The 15014-nt window shown below is 39.8% G+C and overlaps 1 protein-coding gene across 1 annotated transcript in view; it reads right to left on the minus strand.

The window, feature by feature from the left end:
• Positions 1 to 15014, minus strand: part of LOC135362752 (transient receptor potential cation channel subfamily M member 3-like) — a 69921-nt gene that overhangs the window by 39895 nt on the left and 15012 nt on the right. Inside the window, exons 3-4 of the mRNA XM_064579937.1 lie at positions 14001 to 14214; positions 10649 to 10773 (exon numbers count right to left, since the gene is read on the minus strand). Of these exons, the coding sequence (XP_064436007.1) occupies positions 10649 to 10773; positions 14001 to 14214 (339 nt within the window). The remainder of the gene's footprint in view (positions 1 to 10648; positions 10774 to 14000; positions 14215 to 15014) is intronic.

Below are 15014 nucleotides of genomic sequence, written 5' to 3' on the forward strand. Positions count from 1 at the left end.
AGAATCAAGCCCTAATGCCCATACATAATGGATCACCTCTCCTAAGAATATAGGATGGTCCAGGTTATGTACCATCTTTGAGGGAATTAAGAAGAGAGTCGCTCAAATAATTTTCCGTGTTCATATTTCAGATGTGGAATCTGGGTTGATGAAGGTTGAATAGCATCTGAGAGGCCTACATATCATGTGACCTTTCATGATTAGTAAAAACGGAATTATATGTACCTAGAAGGGAAATTTGCTTAGAAACAGATTTTAGATACCTTGTACTCTTCGGGTATCATGGGCCAGCATACTTCTAAGTAATGACATTTTGCCCCTTTCTTGTCCCTCAAGGGGAGATGGGAGAATTCTGCACTCTTTAATACATCTACACCACTTTATACTGGCTGATTGGTAAAATTCTGGTTCCAAGGCCTCTGTATATCTTGACTCTGAAACAAAGAGGCAATGAAGTAGAAGCTGCTTAAGAAATTAATGAAGGTGGGGGCGCCTGGGTGGCTCTGTCAGGTAAGAACTAACGCTTGGTTTCAGCTCAGGTCGTGATCTCAGGGTTGTGGGATCGAGCCCCAAGTCGGGCTCTGCAATCAGTGGGGAGTCTGCTTCTCTCCCTCTCCCTCCGCCCCGCCCCCCACACTTTCTCTCTCTCTCTCTAAAATAAATAAATAAAAATCTTAAAAAAAAAAGGAGAGATTAATGAAGGTGAAGGCCCTTGATGTACTTGCTGGGTCATTATCGTTGCCAGGAGGGGACTGATCTAGAGACACCATGGAAAATCTGAACATTCTTTATGTGCTGGTGTTTGTGTGCTGCATTTTTTACCTATGGTGGGCTTAAGTGGATCACTTGGGAGCTGATCTAAGATACCTGCTTGAGTTTTCCTAGCTATTTTCATGCATGTTCTGGTCTCACTCAGGAGTACTTAGTGGGCAGTCAGGAGATTGGGGGGGTGGTTCTAGTTCCTCCAGCTACTAATTTGTGACCGTGGGCAAGTCTTTCAACTCATTCCTTCCTTCCTCTATTCACACATAAGAAGTCAATCAGAGAAATACATGTATCATATGACCTCACTGATATGGGAATTCTTAATCTCAGGAAACAAACTGAGGGTTGCTGGAGTGGTGGGGGGTGGGAGGGATGGGGAGGCTGGATGATAGACATTGGGGAGGGTATGTGCTATGGTGAGCGCTGTGAATTGTGTAAGACTGTTGAATCACAGACCTGTACCTCTGAAACAAATAATACATTATATGTTAAAAAAAAAAAAGAAGAAGAAGAAGATAGCAGGAGGGGAAGATTGAAGGGGGGGAAATTGGAGGGGGAGATGAACCATGAGAGACGATGGACTCTGAAAAACAAACTGAGGGTTCTAGAGGGGAGGGGGGTGGGAAGATGGGTTAGCCTGGTGATTGGTATTAAACATATTGCATGGAGCACTGGGTGTTATGCACAAACAATGAATCATGGAACACTACATCAAAAACTAACAATGTAATGTATGGTGATTAACATAACATAATAAAAAAAAATATGTCTTGAGGAAATGTATGTGATGAGTATTGTGCTGGCTTGAGGAGACATAATCTTGCATCTAGGTAGTCTTTCAAAAATGTTCAAGTTACACAGATTGAAAGAAACTTCTTGGATGGTAGTTTCTCATCTATAAAGTAGAGGACTTGACTGTAGTTTCTGAGGGCTTTCTACTTCTAAGATTGAGTCAGGACAGCCTGTGTTGAAAAGTACATTTGCTTCTTCCAAGTTAGTGCAGAAAAAGGCCACAAAGGTGGTTCACTCCTGTCCTAGGGTCTCTTCCCTTTTCTAGTGCTTTCTACAAGGCAAGGCAGTTGGCTCATCTGCAGCTCCTTTCCTGAACAGAACTGAATTGAGCTAAATTGGGTTTTTGAGTCATCAATCACAGGCCTTTGGCAATCCCTGAACTTAGGACCCGGTGAGGTGTATATCAGTATGCCACTGGCAAGTAGCAGGCTAGGGGACACCAACTCATTCTTTCCCTCCTAATAGCACCATGGTTTTAATTTAGGCAGGAAGAATATGAGGATTTATTGATCACTTATTGTATGCCAGGCACTATGATAAACACTTCCCCATGGATTAATCCGTTCCAAGCTTATTTTATAGGCAAAACTATCGATGCTCAGAGAGGTGAAGTCTTTTGGTCAAACATGTCCCACAAACATTCTTTCCTTTCAATCTACAGAGCACGTAGGTCTTAAACTCCTTTACAGGCTGGGAGACATTTAGAGGGAAGACGAGCTGAGCACTAAAATCCCTGTGAGAGCTGATCAGATTATTTCCAGATGAGTCATCTAGAACTGTAGAGTATGCAGAGGTCAGGACAGGCAGAAGCAGGAGGCAAGATGGGGTTTGTACTTTGGAGAAAGAGATACAAAAAGGATGGGCAAGGTTCTCTTAGGATCAGGCTTGCATTTCTGGGAGAGATGAGGGGGTATTGCTGAGACGTGGGCAGCACCCTCTGTGTCTGAGAACAAGGAACATGGGGACTGAGAGGAGAAGATGAAAACTGAACAGAGAAAGGCACCGTGTGTCCTCACAACCTTAGCGAGGCCTGTACCAGCAGGGAGACTGGGCAGGTTATTTCCCATTCAGCCAGCTCAGCTGCACATCTAGGTATAAAGCAGGGTCATATGAAACCCAGATGCTGCCTCTGAGCCCAGCAATCCAAACAAGAAGCCAGCAAACCCCAGCATCCATCCCAAAGAGTGCCCGGGTACCTCAGCTGCAAAATCCATGCTAAAATCCACCGGTGAACAATTATGTCTTTCTGCAGCATTCTGAAAACGTGTCCCGCAACTCATGGGCTGGCAGAGGGTTACACTGTCCTCATTTCAGGCTCACCTCCCTTTGCCCCATCCTGAGGGAATCCATGGACTGTCCAGGTTAAGGACCTACTTACAGTGGAAAAAGGCCCTTAAGTTCTACAAGGGGTCGCTCGCTTTAGAAATCACCATGTATCAGTGGGGTGGTTTTAAAATATGTTAGAAAATTCTTCGAAAATCTTCCCTTCCAGTCTGCAGTCTTCAGTGACTCACTTCTAAGAAAGAGAATAAAACAGAATGATGGTGTGTTGACTTGCAAAACTAGGTCATAAAAGGGTTCCTTTTAGCTCTCTTGGATCACTTACTCTGGGGGAAGCCAGCTGCCATAATAAAGGAGCCTTCTGGAGAGGTCCACATGGGGAGGAACTCCTACCAAGAGCCATATGAATGAGTCATCTTGGAAGAAGGTACCATATCTCCATTTGATCCTTTAGATGATGGAGCCCCAACTGATATCTTGACTGTGACCTTAAGAGAGACCCACACCAGAACCACACAGATAAGCTGCTGATAAATTTCTGACCCACAGAAACTGTGACACAGTCAGTGTTGTGTCAAGCCATTAAGTTTTGGGGTAATTTGTTACACAGCAGTAGATAACACAATAGTGTATTATTGCTATCTTGAGACTTCAAAATGTATTCTCTCCCCTCTATTCTGGATTCACTGGTGCATCGTGATTCCGTGACTTCTAATGCCTCCCTGCATCCTCCTTGGGCTCCAGTCAGCTCTGGTTCCTGTTCTCCCCTGGGGCTATCGCCATCCTCCACTCTCTCACTGCCCATGTCTGACCCCTCACACCATCCTTCCTCATTGGGCAGATGGCCTGACGCCCACACCTACACACATGGCAGTCGGGTGACCCGAAGCAGGTTGTTCTCTGTGTCTCAGCGTCTCCCTATGTCAATGGAGATTAATAATAATAATAACCACCTCATTGGAGGTACTATAAATATTAGATGAGATATAAAACGCATGGTACAATGCACATATGAACTCAGATAAATGATCGCTGCTATGACTACGGAGAAGTCGTATTGCATCATAGGTAAGGATGTGGTCTTGGGAGCTGGATGGTGTAGGCTGAAATCCCAGCTAAGTGACTTATTAGTCATGTAACATTGGGCAACTCACTTAATCTTTCTGTGTTTAGTTTCACCATCAGAGACGCGGAAGGACGGCAGTGAGACTAAAAACAACTGAAGACACGGAAGGACGGCAGTGAGACTAAACAACTTCTGAATGCCATTATGAGAATTAAGTGAGCACCTATGATGTGTGCTGAAACGTATTAAGCTCAACAAAAGTGTTGCTATTTTGATTATTGTTGTTGTTGTTATTATTATTATTTCAGTGATAAATGATAAAACCTCCAGGCTGAAACTTCAGTATCGTGCCACCAACCCTTTGCAATACATACTCTTTCCTCTTCTCCTTCAGTTATAAGGATACAGATGGTTCCTCTCTCCTTTAGCTCTGGACCCCATCACCTCAGGGCCACTCTAGGACTTACTTCATCGATTCTATTCTCACTATCCCTATTTTCTCCCCTACCATCAACACAGAAACAAACTCAAGTCCCTTCCTTGGAGAAAAAGTCCTCAAATTACGGCTCCCTTCAGCTACTCACTTCTTGTCATAGCCAAACTTCTAAAAGGTTGGTTTCTCCTGCCCATCTCTACTTTTTCACTTCTCCCTCTTTAACCCATTGAATTGTGACCTGCCCCTTCATCATTCTTGAGATCATTTTGACTAGTGATGCCAATGATATCTGTTTTGATAACCAGAACAAACACTTCCGAGGGGTGCCTGGGTGGCTCCGTCGTTAAGTGTCTGCCTTCGGCTCAGGTCATTGTCCCAGGGTCCTGGGATCAAGCCCCGCATCGGGCTCCCTGCTCCGCGGGAAGCCTGCTGCTCCCTCTCCCACTCCCCGTGCTTGTGTTCCCTCTCTCACTATGTCTCTCTCTGTCAAATAAGTAAAATCTTTAAAAAAAAAAAGAATGAACACTTCCAAGTCCTCATCCTCCTCAGTCTCTCAGGTGCACTGGGCATTGCCCTTCACTCCATCCTTCTGAGCACACTGTTGCCTTGGCTTCCACAACACTCTCTGGTTTTGTTTCTACCTCTTGGCCCTTTTTTTGTCTTCTTTGCAGGCTGTTTTTCCTCTGCTCAACCATTAAATGTTGGATACCATCAGGATCCAGGTGTAGGCCTTCCTTTTCCTCACTCCACACATACTCCCTGGCGAGCCCATCCACCACAATGGCTTTAATTGTCATCTATAGGCAGATGTCACCCGAGTCTGACTATATGGCCAGATCTGGCTCCTGAGACTCCACCTCATAAACCTACTGTCCTGCTGGACATTTTCACATAGATCTCTCAAAGCAACTTTGAAATCAACATGTCCAAATCCAAACTCAACACTAGCTTCATTGAAACTGCATTCCCTATGTCACTAAAGCAGCCCAGGATTGGAATGTGGTCCAGGGTTAGCTAGAGTTGGCTCCTATATGACTGTAACAGGCTTGGGTGAATCCTCTTGTCTCTGAACTTCTCCTCTCACATCCTCTGGAAACATCTTATACAACCTAGTCATGGAAGTCCAATAAAGTCCATGCAAGAACAATTACCGGGAAGTTTTCTGAGCTTACAATATGAGGTTATACTTGGCTTGCTTTAGAAATAAGTGACAAATACACTGAGTTGATAACTACATGAGAATTATCAATCAGGTGCGTTATTAAACTTGATTTTTCTTGGCTTGAAATATAAAGATGGCATCAAAAGAATACTTTCCAATTAAATATAAGAACTCTTAAAGGTTATAAAATTCTGAGAATAAATCTACGGTTTAGGGGAAAATAGAAGATATCATTGAATGTCATGATAATTTAATAACCACATAAGGTGATGTGTTGGAAATCTTCCCAAATACAATTTTCATCCTCAAGTGAAAATGAAAAGTGCTTTTTCTTATGATCATGCCTGGGTTTTTAATTTGGCATGTGTTTTGTCAGTCTAGATTGGAAATGACAAATTATAAAGGTTTTAGGAACTGCTCAATTACCTAAAACAATTCCGGTCAGACTGTTTTCCAAAGTAGGGAAATCTAAGGCTACAATGAGTCATGTAAAAATTGAATTCAATGGAAGTTCTTTCCTGACTTTACAATGGGGATACTTTCATCATCTATCCAGATCAAGATTCTCTAGGGACAAAGAAAAGGGTTCTGGTCATTCTCATAGTCTATTTTTTAGTTCAGTTTACAGCCATGAGATATTTGCCAGTATCTCAACTAACAATAAAAACATCATTAAATATTTTCTTCTATATTACTTGGCAACCTACTAGTTAAGTGTATGAGCCTTGAAGATAGTGGATCTTGGTTTTAGCCCTTATTTGGTTTCCTTACATAATAATACCTCATAAGGCTAATATATACAATCTCAGAGAGCTTCCTCAAATAGGAGCTCAGTAATTACAATTACTATTATTATGATTATGCTCATACAAGTTGTATAAAGATAGAGCATGTGTTTTTATAGTTCACTTAGAGATGAAGGAACAAACTCTTACAGAGTTTTAGGTCACAGGTAAGTACCTCATGTTCATGCAAAGTATTATATTAGTGGTTGACAAGAAACAAAGAAAACAATTGAATCTATTTCTGAGGAACTTTTACCTAAACTGGGGAAGAGGATGGTTGTAGGAGAATTATAATCAGAGATATGACATTATGGGTGAAGTTAGTCATGGAAGACATCTTAGTGGAAGTGAGCCTTGAGCTCAGTTTGACTGAAGAGTAGATTATGGGTTGTAAGAAAAGAACAGGGCAGTAGGAATCATACGGATAAATTACAGAGGAGTAGTAAAACTTGACAGTTGAACAATATTCATTTTCACGTGTAATGGCAGAACAAAAATTATTACCATCTCAGTATTCATAACATTATTTCTCACCAAATTCTGCTATTTTGATCTGTTAACTGGAGGTTTGATTGAATAAAGTAGAAGATATTTAAATTTAAAGAATCAAGGCTAGTTCATTACCCAGTTGGGTGGATCATGCGTCTCTCAAAGGGGTTACAGAAAAGTCTGTTCTCATTTCATTCTTCTTTATCCCCATATCCAACATGTAGAAGCTTCACCATCCACCTCCCACCTTGAGTTGCTACATAAGAAAATAGTTTTGTATTTAGATGGTTGATTAAAAAATGCCTTCATTATAGTTACTAAAGTATGATCAAGCTTGGGGGCATGTGTGGAGATGAAATTGTGGTAAAGTTGTGAACTAGATAAGATGTATCATTGCATTTTTTTTCTGTAACGTTAATTTTCCGCATAGCCTGAATCTCGTCATGCCCAATCTGTCTTCATTGATATTTCCTGAGCACCTGCTACACGTGAGGCTCTAAGTTGAACTCTGAGAAGCCAAAGATAGATGCCCTATATCTTTAAAGTCTCACCTAAAGTCTAGCTAAGAGATAAGAGCTGAAGGGAGGTAGGTGCTTCAGAATATCTAGAAGCAGACCCAAGGGAAAGTTAGTTTTTCTTTTTTATGTGTAGGACTAGTCTTTGCCTTTCTTTACAATGCCCTTCCAAAGGGACAATCAATGCTAGGATGAACAGTAACTGCTGTGTCTACCACTTCTACCAATAAAGTAACTATAGAACTCTATTGAATGTTCAGCTTCTGAAAGTGCTCATCTCAGAGTCATCCCCACAGAAATAAAAGGATCTTTATATTCTATCAGTTTGGAAAAAATCTACTGTAATATAATATTAGGCATAAGAAATGGAGCCTTTCTTTTATCCTTACATTTTTATTTCAAGTAAGTGTCTTAGATTTCCCTTGACATTTATTTTGTGCCGCTTCGACCTTATTCTGGAATACAGACATAGACCAGACCAAAAATACAACTTTTTTTTTTTTAAATGAATGCATTTTGATAGAACTCTGAAGTGGTAAAAATTTTTAATAATATGTTAGTTTTTTTTTCCTCTGCTACCTGATGTCTGATGCTATAAGGTTTATTTTCTTGATGTTTATTACATGTAAGTTTGGTTATGTAAAATGGAAGGAAAAGGACAGAAGGCGCTAAATTAGGCTATGAAAGTTCTTATAACTACTTAAGAAGTTTATCAGATAACACTTCTACTTCAATGATTTTTAGGGGGACTTTCAAATGGGATCACTAATATTGTATTCAAATACTTCTTTTTGTGACAACTTAGCACCATATTCCTTTTTAATTATAACATTAGAATAGTAAACACATATAAAAATTTCCCTCAAACTATGTCACATACCTTGTACACCAAAAGCAGCACTTTGGTCCAAGTAATTTACAACGTGAAAAACTAATTCTGTTGCTGTACAAGGGCCTGAGAAACCCTATGCATATCCCAACTCCCCAGTTTGACGGGGCGGGGGATGAGGGGCGGGCTGTACTAGAGTGGTTGAAATTCAATAGATTTCGGTCAAAGATTTATTAAGAAAGTAAAATACAACTGTTTTTCCTGTGCTCTTTACAATTTGTCAATGTCAATCCTTTTTTCGATGGTCTCTCTGCAGGTTCACTTGGATCTTTGTGGGCCACGGTTTACCTCTAAGAGCCCCCTGTTGAGCAGGGAGAATGAATGTGCACATTTTACTGAACATGAGTGCCTCCTTTTGCCCTCTGCGTGGGGAACGAGACTATTTTTTTTATTGGGAAGTCAGACAATGCGACTAAGTCCCACTGCAATAGGCCTATGTAAGTTCCTATTGACATAAAACTGGGAACAAGTGTGGGTAGAAAGAAAATAAGAGTAAAAAGGAGAAGCGCAAGAGGAGGTGAAATCAGGGGAAAGGAGCTCAAACTGGAGGAAGATGAATCAGGGGTTATTCTTCCAACTCAGCAAGGCAAGTAAACATAACGTAAGTACTGTCTTTCTGCACTCACGTAGAATTTACAAGACACACAAAATGACACAAAACGGCAGTAGGTCAGCATTCTTGGCAAATGTTTAGGCAATTGAGGTAATTATTTGGTTACTCTATCTTGAATAAAGAAATCTTCAGCTTCCATTTATTCATAGTTCATCTGAATAAGAAAGTTCCAAAGTGGCTTTTCCCCCCACCAAAAAAAAACTGACTAGGGCACCTGAGTGGCTCAGTTGGTTAAGTGACTGCCTTCGGCTCAGGTCATGATCCTGGAGTCCCGGGATCAAGTCCCGCATTGGGCTCCCGAGTCTGCTTCTCCCTCTGACCCTCCCCCCTCTCATGCTCTCTCTCTCTCATTCTCTCTCTCAAATAAATAAGTAAAATCTTTAAAAAAAAACCTGAATAAATGTAACTTAGGTTTACAATAGAGATCCTGAAGCAATGAACATTTTAAAATGACTTCTGAATCATCACAACATTTTTAAATAATTAAGTCGTTCATTAATAAAGTGCACTTGTAGTTCACCATTAACTTCAAAGCCAGCTTGGAATCTAAGGCAAGCATTAACCCAAATATATTTCATCAAAGACTAGTTCCAGATACTCTAAAAAAATTAGCAATGCTTGTTTTTCCAGTCAGTTCTATGTATCACTTTGGAAATTGCTGCTTGAGATAATCAATGATGTAAATCAGTGATATAAAACAGCCAGTAAATTTTAGTTAAGAGACTGTTACACTGATAAATTAATATCTCTTGTTTTCTTAATTTCTCTTAATTTCTTACTCCATGTTTTCTAGATAAATTAGTGTTTCTACAGGTAATTGTGTAGCATTGATAAGGACGCTTCTTATCCACTTAAAGGTCCTGAAGGATTTAAAGAGTGTTTTATTGCATTTCATGATGTTTGATTTTTTTTATTCAAAGTATTTTTGCATTGTATTAAAAACTGCAGAGACTGTGTTGTTTTATTAAAATAAGATGGTTTCACTGTATTGCTGCACAATAGAAGAAGTTAAGACCAGTTAATTCTCCAGCTCTTTGAATTTTTGGCTCAGAGAGACCTCATGGAACTTGGAAAAACTACTGAGCACATTTGTTATATCCTACGGCAGGCCTTGATTGGGAAGGGAAGAGTATATCGACCTTATGTAGAGGTGCAATGATCAATAATTAATTATTAAAATTACCAGGGGAAAAAAGCAGTGAATAAAGTATGGCCATTATATATAGTTTAACTACAATTCCTATCAAGTGGAATTTTGAGAAGTGTTATATAGGGGAAAAAGTCTGGTGGTTAGTAGGAGAGAAAACCCTCTAAAGGAGGTTGGGGATAACCTGTCTGTGGTAAACAAAACAAAACAAAACAAAACAAAACAAAACAAAAACAAGACTCTAGAAGAAACAGAAGGAAGATGATGACTCAGAAAAAATGAAATAAGTTCTCTCTGGCAAAAACTGGCTGATCAATCAGTGTGTGGCTCTGGACCTGAGAGAAGGAAAGAGAGGTCGGCACCTTGTTGAGTTTGTTACCTGGGGTTAATTAATCTCAACCGAACTGTGCCAACAGCACTTGTAAGATTTGATGGGCGAGGAAAGACCACTGCTTGATTCAAACCAAGAGGGTAGTTAGTATGTCTTACTTAGGATTTTTTCTGATCATAAGAATTGATGGAGTTTATATAGGTAGATTTTGGGAAATACATGGTCTTCGAATAAACTATTGCTCAGATGAATTTCGTTTTGGGAGGTGGGGACCAAAAGAGTACTATAATATGTATATTTTGAATTCTAATTTTATTTTACTCTTTTGATAGCACCTTTAGGAGAAGTCACAGACAGGCGCAGTTTCTAGGACTTACATCTCTTCCAATCAGGTCCTCTTGGTTTTCCACAATTCCCCAGGGGGCGATGCCTATGGTACATATCTTCCCTCGAGATTTGGATGCATGGTCCTTTAAGGCATCTCCAACATGGCGAATAACACCTAAGAGAAAAAGAAGTATTACCCTTTCTTTTAAAGCAATTACTCTCCATTGTTCAAAAGGAAATTGTGATAAATGTGTCTCGCAAGATTAAATGCACTGAATATAAAATTTTGACACATTTCTACACAAATGTTCAGAAGAGAACATAAATCTGTGGCTCTAATGTCAGATACATTTGTGGGACTTGTATATGAACTCTAGCAATGCACTTCTTTTTTCTTTTCTTTTTTTTAAGATTTTATTTATTCATTTGACAGAGAGAGGGAGATAGTGAGAGCAGGACCACAAGCAGGGGAGAGTGGGGGAGGAAGAGGGAGAAGCAGGCCTCCTGCCGAGCAGGGAGCCCGATGTGGGGCTCGATCCCAGGACCCTGGGATCATGACCTGAGCTGAAGGCAGACGCCCAACAACTGAGCCACCCAGGTGCCCCTCTAGCAATGCATTTCTCATTTGACTTTAAGTTCTTTTTTTCCTAAGGAAAAAAAATTAAAAAGCATCCAATGTTTTAAAAAACAAAACAAAATAAATACAATTCTTTAAACTTAGGGAATCTTTTTCTTCTACTATAAGCATAATGATTTTAGTATGGCTAAGAACCAACACCATGAGTATATCCTATAAAAAGCACCGTATAGAATATTATACGAAATCTACACCAGAGTTTGTGTATGAGTTAGGGTCATTCAAATAGAGTAGTTACTTAGATCAGATTTTGTTAAACTTGATTTCATCTTCCTATTTATTGACACATAATGTGGAGACCCTACTTGTAAAGAAAGCCTTGGCATATTCTATGGAAAATTTATGTTGGAAATGTATAAATACAGCTTTTTAGCTTCATTATTCTAATTTGGTTTCCTCTTCTGTCATAATGACCTTCCCCATCACCGTGGCCTTCCTCACCACTTAAAAGTGAAAAAACTCATTTATAAGATGGTAGGGAATCTATCTCTTACATTTTAATAAAGACAAATTGCATTTAAAGAAGATGCAACTTCTAATCCATTAACCCCCCCTCTGAAGTAATCATTTTTATAGACGCAAAATATATTCTCTAAGAAAAGCTGTGTCCACTTATCACAATTCCACCCATTTCTCAAGGAAAAATTCACACCTAGTGCCATCTCCTATAGGAAAGCTGAGTTGGATTTGATTTTTTTCTCCCTTTGAGCAGGATTGCAGTTTGTGTATCTTGAATCGCTCAGTATGTTATGTAACACATTCTTCTGTGAGTCACAATCACACGTGAGGGTAAAACTCCTTGTGGGGCAGGTTGGGGGGCCGGCGTCTTACTTCACCTTTGCGTGTCTAGCAGAGTCAGGGCCCCAACACCGCACGGAACTAAGCACACAAAATGCACCAGGCAATTTAATCATGGGAGAGGACACACATGGGTGAATCATGCCATTCTGAAATATTCATAAGATCAAACAGAAAGACCCTCCTTTAAAAAAAAAAAATCAAATAAAAGAGTGTAAATGGCACTAATCCATACTGAGCCATGCTGGCGGTGTTGATTAGAATATCAATTTCACTTGGGAGCTTTTCTAGGGGTCTTCTGAGATAAAGTAATGGTAAAAAAAAAAAAAAAAAAAAGCAAATACAAGAGTTAAGCTGGGAATATCAGTGTTCATCCCCCCCGCATTTATATGCAAAACTCCTTTCAGGGCCCATTAGGGACAAGTTTAACTTCATGGTATGCCCTCCATCATCCACAATCCTACCTTTACCTCTTACCTAATCTGAGACACCACCATTAGAACCTCACTTTGGGTATTGGATTGAATGCTAGCCTGGGGCGAGGCAGAGATGAACTCTTTGGTTTACAGTATTCATGCTGTTACTTCCTCCTTTGATACTGGGTGCATTTCATAAAAGAAGAAAGGTAATAAAGAACGTTCCGAGTTCCCAGAAACAGAAGATTGTTAAGAGTTTCTTTTCAACCTTTAGAAACCTTCGAGTGGGTCTGTAGATGAGGTGCAGGGGATGCCAGGAAAACACAAGACCAAATAATCACGCGTGAATGAGGTCGCTACACTGAATGAAAGCTGGAGCCTAAAGCCTGAACAGCCACTGAAAGATAATAGCTCTGTAGATATTTGATTATTACCAAATAAACAGTAAAGAGCTGACTGAGCAGGTCATTCGAAGATCATGTCAGTTTACAGACTGAGTTAGGAATCCACCAAACAATGACGAGCATGCGCAGTCTGCAGCGTTCACTGCTGAAATGAGCTTATGGAGTCGCATGCTGGATGTTCACAAATTCTAGGTATTGGGGAGAATTCTGAGTGCAGGTCTTGCTCAAGTATTACCCAAACTGCACACAAATGAATAAATAATCTTGAGATAACATCTTATTTAAAATTAGTTGGCTAGGGTTATGCCCAGACTGTTCCCCAGCTCCAAATGTGTGCGGGCTGCACAGACTTAGAGCCTTGAACCAAGTTTAGATGGACTTACTGCAGTATTCCTGGTGCATTTCCAATCGGCACTTCTGACTCAGGCTGGGGAAATACGTCAAAGCAATTTAGAGGCATCCATTCCATTATCAGTTGCACATTAATAATCTGCTGCATGTAAGCACTTAACTGTAAGTGGGTTTGTGAGAATTGATTTGACAGCCTACCTGTATCACAATATAGAGAAACTCATTTGGCAGGAGAAAAAATTGTTTGGAAATCAGAGTGTGATGTGTCTTCTATTGGTGCAGAGTTGATTTAATAAATTATGTTAAATAATAAACACACAATACTCCAGACTTTGCTGTCACAATTTATGTTCCAGATGTAATGGGCATTTTACAAAAATTAAAGCTATTTGCCTCAAACTTAAAATCACTTAAAGATCAGACACAGAGCTTCCAATTTAGAGCAAAGGTTATTCTTAAAAAAATTACTGGATGCTTATCTGGCAACCTGAGGTATTGAAAATATCCTGTGAAATTCCATTAGTCATGTTTACAAATTCTGTAGAGTCAAGTATTAAATAGCCCAACCTGTTTCTCAGGTGTGCATAATTCTTCCTGGTTGAGAACTACCTGTATGGTTATCATGTTGGTCATGAAGGGCAGAAGTATCAGAGGATGGAGAACCAGTGAATATAGACACACGGGGATGAGAGATGAGGTGGGAGAATACAAATATATTTAGCTTTAGGAGAAAATGGTCTTAGTTACAACATTCTTGTGGCCTTAGGTTGCCTTTCTCTGTCCCACTTCCAATTACCTGTGTTAACCCCTCCTGTGAATATCCACGCTCCAGTTGTCATGGCCGCTTTGATGAGACCCTTCCCAAAGACTTGCTTGAGTTTTGGTTGGAGTTCAAAGTTCTGTAGGCCCCCGTGCACGGAGATGAGAAGCTTGGGAAGCTCCAGCTGCCATTCCTTGGTCATCAGGTGCAGAAGGAGATCAGGTTTTGTATCAAAGGATACTCGCACATACTGGAAGAAGAAGGGTCACCAGTTAGGGAGACAGGGCAGGGCTGCTAGGGGTGGGGGGGCCTTATCTTTACTGACTGGAACGATGTGTGCAGTACTTGAAGAACACCTCTCAGCTGAAATCTGATTTTTGAAAAAAGGCAAATCATTTTCTTTACCAAGAGAGTCTTCATTTGATGAAGGGATTCACCATTTTTAAAGGTTTTCTTGAAATTGTGATTTATTACAAACTTCAAAATGGTTTGATTTTCTAAAATGCAATGCAAGCCAACTTTTCCCAGTTATACCAACTGGGCCTGAATATCACTGTTTCTGTGACCCTGATACTTTGAGCAGTTTTGAAAAATTCTGCAGTTCTACTTAATGTAATGAGAATTTTAAAACAAGGTAACAATTGACTACATTTATTTAATCTATAATAACTGCATACTAAATATTTCTTAAAGAAGACAAGTGACAAAAGGCATGCCAATCATTCTTGTAGAATAATCGAAAAAAATTAAAGTGTATATCAGATTTCAAGGTATTAGCAGATGCACCTGGAAATAAGTATACTAAGTATATATAAATGAAATGCCATAAATACATACAATGATAAACATGTATATAATCACATACATACTTATTTAGGTCTCAGTTTAATTATATAAAGACTTCCATCTTTATCTGGAAACAATTAAATTACTGGGCAAATATATTTGAAAGCCTTTTGAAATGCATTGCTGAGTGGGCATGAAAAGAGCCAATATTCAGATTCCCAAACAAAGTAGAAGCTGGAACCTCAGGAGACAAGGAAGGACCAA

The sequence above is a fragment of the Mirounga angustirostris genome, unplaced genomic scaffold (genome assembly GCF_029215605.1).
Source record: "Mirounga angustirostris isolate CCGP_5_RB_7025 unplaced genomic scaffold, mMirAng1.0.hap1 SCAF_15, whole genome shotgun sequence".
Lineage (NCBI taxonomy): Eukaryota > Metazoa > Chordata > Mammalia > Carnivora > Phocidae > Mirounga > Mirounga angustirostris.